We start from the raw sequence: 8,789 nt of genomic DNA, 5'->3' as shown, positions 1-8,789 counted from the left end.
TTGTTTTGTTTTTGTTTGCTTATTTGTAGTCCTTTACATATTATCAACACTACCTCTCTGACAGATGTACAGCTAATAAAAACTTTCAGTCTAGGCTGTCTTTTTAATCATATGATGGGTTCTTTGATCACAGAGGCTTTTTATTTAGTTTTATGAGATCTGATTAGTAAATTGTTGGTCTTAATGACTGCATTACTGGTATTGAGGTAGTCTGAAGTCCTAAGTTGAAGCACAGCTCCTAATTTATCCTTTACCAGATTCAAGGGATCAAGTCCTAAGCCAGATTCATTTAGAGTTGTGTTTTTGATGACAGGTAAGATTCTAGCTTCATTCTGCTACCTTTAGCTTTCTAGTCTTATCAGTATCATTCTTGAAGATCCTAGATCACTTTGTCAAGAATCAGGCGACTATATGATAGTGGGCTTACATCTATATCTTCAACTGTATTCCAATGATCAATATTTCAATATTCCAAAATATACAATTATTACTGTATTAATATTCATATTGTCATTTTTCTCACACTCTAGTAGAACTTGGAACACAGGATATGATACTTCTACCAATATTTTGTTCAATATTGTTTGGTTTATCTAGAGTCTTTTGTGTTTCCGTTCAAATTTCAGATTTTTTTTTCAATTTCTATGAAGAATTACTTTGCAATTTTGATGTATATTTTTCTGTATTAAACTTACAGATTGCATTTTTTAAGATCACTATTTTCACAATAGGGGTCTTATGAATTGAAGTACATGGGAAGTCTTTCCATATTCAAGTATTGTCGTTAATTCCTCTACACATTTTTGTAGTTTCATTGCATAAAACTTTCTTTATTCCCAAGAATTTTTTAATAGTAAATAGGATCATGTCAGGATATTTTTTCCTGGTATGTTCATAAACCCACGAATAAAATTAATTGACAAGAACCATCTATGAAAGGCTATGGCAAACCAGTGAGTTCCCTGGAGACAGCCCAATGTTTTACACAGATGCAATGGGTGCACTCTGGAGAGGTACAGCCCCAGAGACTTTGTCTCAGGAATGCTTCTCACTGCTGATATGCCTTTCCTGCCACTATTACATAACCTAATGATTCCTGGGCATCAACCTACCCTTTTGGGCAAATTTCCTGCAGATCAACATGAAGATGAACTTTCATGAATTATTGCTGCCTAGTTGAATTCCTTATTTATGAAATTGCCAAAGTCATCAGCTTTTGGCTCTAGAATAGTAAGAGAGAGCATGCCAGAAGCCATTCGCTTCTGAGAAAAGATTACTAAAACTAAATCCTTTTGAAGAGCCAAATATAAACCATCTACCATAGAAGCTACACACACACACACACACACACACACACACACACACGTACACACATGTTTCCATATAACAGGGATAATGCCCCTCCTGGACAACACATGCAAGCCCCTTGCCAGGAATACCTTACCTTTCTCAGAGTTGTTGGTGAGTGAGGCCCCTTGGAGCCCCAAACATTAAAGTAAATTGGCATTGTTTTTGGTTAACCCCAAGAATTTGATGAGAGGATATTGCTGAAGATAGCACATACTTGAGTCAAAGAACATGGAAAAATCATGTTTCTGACATGGAAGCTTAATCTCTACTGCCTTGTTTGCAAAGCTCTGGAAGGTGGCATCCATGATATACTCTAACTATAGGTTTTATTTTCAAAATGGTACCAGCAAGACTTGATAGGTTTAGTGATCCTTCTCTAGATTCTTCTACAATAGAAGGTTCAGAAGAAAGATAAAAGGCCTGAACACTTATCCAGACTCAATGTGATTACAGTGGAACAGAAGGAGAAGCCTTGATTAAATTTGGCCATCACAGTCCCTTAGGAGTTCCTTAGGTTCAGTCCTTGTCCAGAAGCAGCCCATGAATACTGAGGTATCCGCAGAAAGTGATAGTGTCAGCTAAATCTCTGTGGCTTAAAATGTTAGAAGAGGAATGTCCATGCTCAGCAAAGATGAGAATCCAGGGCCACTTAAGCATCATGTCAGATGCACTGGATTTAAAAATTTGTTTCCTCTTTCATCTCTCAGGAATTTACTGTCTTAACTCCATTAGAATGGTCCAAAGTCTGGCTCTTGTGAAGCTACCATTTCTCCTCTCCTAGTCTTCCTCACTCTTCCTAGGGTCACTGTTATTGAATCTTTCTTTGTTTCACTGTTTTTCTTTTGTCTTCTCTTCTACCCTCTTCTTATTATCCTTTAGTTACTGGAGGAGAAACAAGTGGGTAATGCTGAGCAACAAATATTGGATGTTTGATAAACAATTTGTAAAGGTGACAATAGGGTTAATCGTCAGTAGGTTCCATATAGAGCCCAAAGTGATGCTACCAATTCTTTAACAAAAGCATGTCAAGTTACTCTTATCCCATGCCAAGCCAAGAAAATTATTTCCTCATAACAGCCTATGACCAAACACACAAAAAAGTCAGGAGGAAAAAGAGGAATCTTCCTGGACATGATGAAATGACCTTGACTGCTCAACAGTCATTGCATTTGTGACACAGCAGTAGGTCATTGTCTCTTGCTAGAACCACAAAATTGCAACAGCTATAAATATAACATGCCGAAAACTATTCAAGTGCAACTGTACCCACAGATAAATTTGTGCGTTGCACATGTGTAAAGTACAGACCATAAATAGGACAATGGTGGCCCTGTTAGGCACCACACCTGCTGCTGAGAGTATATAAACTCAGTTCTCCACAGACGACATTCAAACTGAGAATCTTCCCAGTTACATCCCGCTGAGCGCACATCTCCTCTCAATATGACCGGCAACTGTTGCTCTAAAAATGTTTCTCCCTCCCTTAGGTGCTGCTGCCCACCTCGGGAACCTGCTGTGGCTCTTCCTGCTCCAGCTGCCTGGTCTACACCACTACCAGATGATTCTCCCAGCACCTGCCAGCTGGACTCTTCTCTGCATGGTGGCTGCCAGGAGACCTGCATTGAGCCCACCAGCTGCCAGATGCCCTGCTATTACTTTAGGAGCTCCACACCCTGCAGTCCCTGCCAGGGGACATATGCTGGCTCTCTGGGCTTTGGGTCCAGCAGCTATCATCCCCTAGGCTATGGATCTAGAAGCTTTTTCCCAGGGATCTGTGGATTCAGTGGCTTCAGATCCCTGAATTATGAAGTCCCTGTTTTCCCTCCTCTGACTTGTACATCCACACTCTGCTACCCAACCTACATGCTTTTCAATAGCAACCAACCTTCATTCTGTGTTCCAACATGTGGACCACGTCTCTCTGAAATCAGCTGTTAACTACCTACATTCTACAGTATCGAAGTCGGTGTCTCTACACCCTATACTCTTGCTTTCTTGCTTTTCACTTACAGCTATCCTCTTTCTTCTAATAAGAACATCTCAACTTCTGGTGGAACCTGGGAGGAGGGTAAAATCACAAATTACGGAATTCTGACAGTAATGCTGACATATGTATGTGCTCTTTGGTTGTTATCCAACAGCAGATGATGACCAAAAATTTATCCTAATAAACTTGTGCAACCTGACATCTCAGTGTAACGCTCACATTATTATTGTTGTTGTTATGAATTGTGCGTGCTTTTTCAGATTTCTGACAGAGGTACTGTGATTAGATTTTAAGGACAAATGATGAAATGGCATGGCATATATTTGGGGGATTCCTGTTTGAAGTTTTTATTTCTATGAAGACTATCATTTATGTCTGCACAGTAGATGCATTGATGGTGCAAACTGTGTGAGATTTAGGGCATCCATGTCTTCTCACAAATGAAATAATGTAATTAAGATGAAAAGGAAGCCTATTATTAAAAAATTGTAAGGTGAGGTTTATATAGAGGAATTAAATTGCCTAGATCAAGTGTTTAAAAATAACTATCAGGACAAACTCACCCTCATATATATATATATATGTGTGTGTATATATATATATATGTATGTATATGTATTTATGTATGTGTATGTGTATATGTATATCTGCATCTTATCTCCATACTTGGGTATGGATAATCACAGTGATCTGGATTCAAACTATGCTGGTAACTCCCTGATCTTATACCCTGCTGCAACTTCAATCAGTCTAAGACTGTGGTACCAAAGAAATATTGTACAGTTTTTATTTATTCATCTTAGTTGGGATTGAAAACAATCAACATCAAAGTCTTGGGTACAGTTCATTTGGTATGGTCCTGGAAAGCATGCATCATGGGTTCTATGGGATGTTAACAAAACGAAAAAAAATTAAATGGAAAAAAAAGTGTAGTAGAAAATGCAATATTTTACAAGAAAATAAATAAAATTCAAAATGTCAGGTACTTTCTGGAGCATTTAGGAAGACTTACAGACATGTCCACCCCAGTATCTTATTCCCTGGTAAAACCACCTTTTCATAGGAGTCTGCTTTCATTGATAAAGTCAGACAATTTTCTGGCGCCTCATAAATGTGTAAGGCAAGAGTGAAAGTGGGTTTCTTCTATCAACCTAGCATGATTTTTGAGATAACCAAGAACATATTGTTCACACTGCAAGAAAGATTCTGTTTAGAGAAAGATATTGAATCCACCATAAATGTTGTGTGCTGTAGCCAGGCCTGGGTTCATCTGTAACAGCGTGCTCTAATGCTGAGGTAAAGTGAGACTAAGAATATTCATGTAACATTTAGACATGAGATGCACAGAGGGTAATATTATTGACAGATTTTAGACAGGAGGAGGGGGAGACTCAAAAGGGCTTTAAAACTTGCCAAGGTTTGTAAATCAGAGCCCAGTAGACCTGAATTTATAAAGCAATGTCAGTTGTTTCTTCTTTCCTGAACATCATCATCATCATCATCATCACCATCATCATCATCAATTAACTTTATGTCTTGACTGAAGCTTCCCTCCTGCGAGTCCCTCCCTCTCACCTTCCTTCCCTTCCATCTCCCTATCCTCTCTTTTTCCTCAGAAGAGGATTCCTATGCATATCAACCCTCCTTGGTATATCGAGTTGGAGCAGGACTAGCATCCTTTCCTATTGAGGCTCTACAAAGAAGACCAGTTAGAGGAAAGGAATACAAAGTCAGGCAACAGAGTCAGAGACAGCCCTTGATCCTGCTGCTAGGAGTCCCACATGAAGACAAGCTACACAACACTGACATGCGTGCAGAAGGCCTAAGTTAGTCCCATGCATGCTCCCTGTTGGGTGGTCCCGTTTCTGTGGGCCCTATGGGGATAGCTTCGTTGATTTTGTAGATTTTCTTGTGGTATCCTTGACCCCTTGGGCTCCAACAATCCTTCCTCCCCATCATCCACAGGATTCCCCCAATCTCAGCCTTACGTTTGCCTGTGTTTCCCTGCTTCTGTTTCTATCAGTTACTGGGTAAAACCTTGCAGATGATAGTTAGGCTGGACCCCTGTCTGCAAGTAAAGCAGAATCTCATTAATAGTGTCAGGGGTGGCCTCTCTCTCATGGCAGGGGTCTCAAGCTGGACTGGTCATTGGTTGGCCATTCCCTCAATTTCTGCTCCATCTTTTCTCTTGCACGTCTTGTAGGCAGGACAAATTGTGGATTGAAGGTTTATGGCTGGGACCATTTCCCAATTCCTACATTGAAAGGCTTTCCTGGTTCCAGGAGGTGGCTGTATCAGGTTCCATATCCCCCATTGCTCCTAGTCTTATCTAGGTTCACCCTCATAGCTTCCTGAGAGTTTCCATTGTACTTAGCTTCTAACTTGTCCCAAAGATGCCGACCTCCCAAGGGTTCTAGTTCTGTGTCCCAGGACTCTCTCCCTCTGTCCTCCCCCACTTGCTCTCTCCTGTACTGTACCCCCTCCCCTTTTTTCACCAAGTACCCTCCCCTCCATTCACCACAGATTCTATTTCCCCTTCTCAGTGAGATTCATGGTTCCCTGCTTGGGCCCTCTTTGTTACTTAACCTCTTTCACTCTGTAAACTGTAGTATCTGTGAGAATATACCATGTTTGTCTTTCTGAGTCTGGGTTACCTCACTCAGGATAATATTTTCTAGTTTCATCCATTTGACTTCAAATTTCATGGTGTCCTTGTTTGTAATAGCTGAATAGTATTCCATTGTGTAAATGGACCACATTTTATTTATCCATTCTTTGGTTGAGGGGCATCTATGTTGTTTTCAGTTTCTGGCTATTAAGAATAAAGCTGCTATGAACATAGTTGGGTAAGTGTCCACAAGGAATGGTAGTGTGTCTTGTGGGTATATGCTCAGGAGTGGTACAGCTGGGTCTTGAGATAGAACTATTCCAAATTTTCTGAGAAACCTCCAAACTGATTTCCAAAGTGGATGTCCAAATTTAAACTCCTGGCAGCAATGGAGGAATGTTTCCCCTGCTCCACATCTTGGCCAGCGTGTTCTTTCACTTGACTTTTTATTATAGCCATACTGATGGGAGTAATGGGGAATCTCAGAGTAATTTCAAGTTGTATTTCTCAACATATTTCTAAAAAAATAACATCATTGAAGTGTAGTCGGGATTTTTTGGTGTTTCTATTATAAAATCACATCATAAAACAGATAGATGTAATATGTTACATTTATCCCATTATTCTTATGCAAAGAATACATAATAAAAATAAAAATGTAATTGTGGATTTAAAGAAAGATCTATATGTGACTTGAGATAATTTACTTCAAAAACATTTTTATTAGCTATAATCTATTCTTATGCAGAATGACTGAATGACAGGAAAACAGTTGATGACATCTTACCAAGACATTCCTAGTAAATTTTCAGGCTATGACATGTCTTCTTTATTTAAGTTATTATTGTCTCATCAGTCAGATTTCCTCATCAGTATGACCAAAACCATGTGTTCTTTTCAATAAAACTGAAGATGGAGAGGGAAATGAATGTGCTGTCTTAATATATATTTGATTTTTATTCTGATATATTATTATATTATATTTGATATATTTATTATATCAATGTGATAAATATTCATGACAATTTTATTTCCAATGAAATTGCTCTGTTTCAGCAAAGATCCATTTTAAAACACTGTAAAAAAATGTATCTATTCTAAATCATGTTCATAGAAAGCTTTCTTAGCTTGCCCAAAACTGCCTTCATCCATGTATGTTGCATGCTTATATTTATCTCTTTTTACTTGTTTTTAAGTTAAAATTAAAAAAGTTTTCTAAAACAAAGCATATACATGTTCTGTGTTTCAATGAGCTGTGAATTCTGTACCAAATTCTGAATCTTTTTTTCCTCACAATCCTCTATTGATTTTCTGTCCTGTTATGATATTGCTCTCTTCCAACGCTCTTCTACAATTCATCATTGGTCATTCTCCTTCTGTCTGACTAACCCAAACCAGTCTGATTTGTGTTGATGAGATGTCAGAGAAGTTTGGCCAATCCAGTATTCTTGTACTTTTCATTAAATCTTTGAGGAAAGAACATTGGATATTGACCATACCTATGACCAAGTCAGAGTGTTCTGACAACAATAATAATAAACATCATTTATAATTAAATTAAGAAGTCATGTCTTAGCACTCAGCTTTACTAATAATTTTCTGCTAAGATATCATTAAATTTTCTCCTGTCAGTTTCTTATTTGGCATAATAACAGATAATAGTTAATAATAGTGCTTTTGAAGCAAATTAGTTTAAGCCAAGTACCTCTTTCCATAACCTATAATGTATTTTTATTTCTACTGTTCATTGTAACAAGACAGAGAGAATAGATTAGTAGAAATACTAAACACTCTCTGATTACCTAAGCAGTCAGGGGTTTATACAACATTTAGGAATGAACAGGGAACTAAGTTTCATTAAGAATCCAAATGCAGTATCTTCTGGTCAGCGCCAGCACCAGGTCACCTGGGTGCGGAGTCAGTGGACAACCCCAAGGTCCCTAGAGTACTCTCCACGTGATCTTAGGACCACCAGTGAGTGGAACACAACTTCTATTCCATTCCAATCACGTGGGACCTGAGACAGCATTAGGGAAGCAGAAAACACAGCCTGACCAGGGTCACAAGTCCCTTCAGGTAAGTGCCAGTACCGGGTCACCTTGGGGACGGAGTCAGCAGACACCCCAAGGTCCCTAGAGGACAGCTTCAGAGGCAGACACCGTTTTGGGCTCCAGATACCTGGGCACCTTCCCTGCCAGAGGAGAGGTGTCTGTCCCACCTGGGAGGACATTGCCAGAGCACCTGGGGGAGCTATTTTGGTTTGCAGATCCTTCTGAGACTAGTCTGCTGGGGTGAGAGTGTAGACTACAGAAGCTAACAGCTTCTGGGACAGGCCAAAGCAACACAAATTCTGGGACAGGATCTGTTTCGGGCCTTCATGTTCTGCCAGGAAGCAGGTCCAAACACCAGATATCTGTGCACCTTCCCTGCAAGAGGAGAGCTTACCTGCAGAGTACTCTGACCACTGAAACTCAGGAGAGAGTTAGTCTCCCAGGTCTGCTGATAGAGGCTAACAGAATCACAAGAGGAACAACCTCTAACCAGAGACAACTATAACAACTAACTCAAGAGATTACCAGATGTCGAAAGGCAAAAGTAAGAAGCTTACTAACAGAAACCAAGACCACTCACCATCATCAGAACACAGCACTTCCACCTCACCCAGTCCTTGGCACCCGAACACACCTGAAAAGCTAGACCCAGATTTAAAAGCATATCTCATGATGATGGTAGAGGACATCAAGAAAGACTTTAATAACTCACTTAAAGAAATATAGGAGAACACTGCTAAAGAGTTACAAGTCCTTAAAGAAAAACAGGAAAACACAACCAAACAGGTAGAAG

At 39.5% G+C, this 8,789-nt stretch overlaps 1 protein-coding gene across 1 annotated transcript; it reads left to right on the top strand.

Annotated features, from left to right (window-relative positions):
• The first annotated feature begins 2,761 nt into the window (after positions 1–2,761).
• Positions 2,762–3,536, top strand: LOC110311797 (keratin-associated protein 13-1-like). The gene has a single exon (XM_021185341.1). The coding sequence runs from the start codon at positions 2,794–2,796 to the stop codon at positions 3,286–3,288; it is 495 nt and encodes a 164-aa protein (XP_021041000.1). The 5' UTR covers positions 2,762–2,793; the 3' UTR covers positions 3,289–3,536.
• Positions 3,537–8,789: the final 5,253 nt, after the last annotated feature.

The sequence above is a fragment of the Mus caroli genome, chromosome 16, assembly GCF_900094665.2.
Source record: "Mus caroli chromosome 16, CAROLI_EIJ_v1.1, whole genome shotgun sequence".
Lineage (NCBI taxonomy): Eukaryota > Metazoa > Chordata > Mammalia > Rodentia > Muridae > Mus > Mus caroli.
Note: the sequence above shows the minus strand (reverse complement) of the source record. Positions and strands in the feature narration are given on the sequence as shown.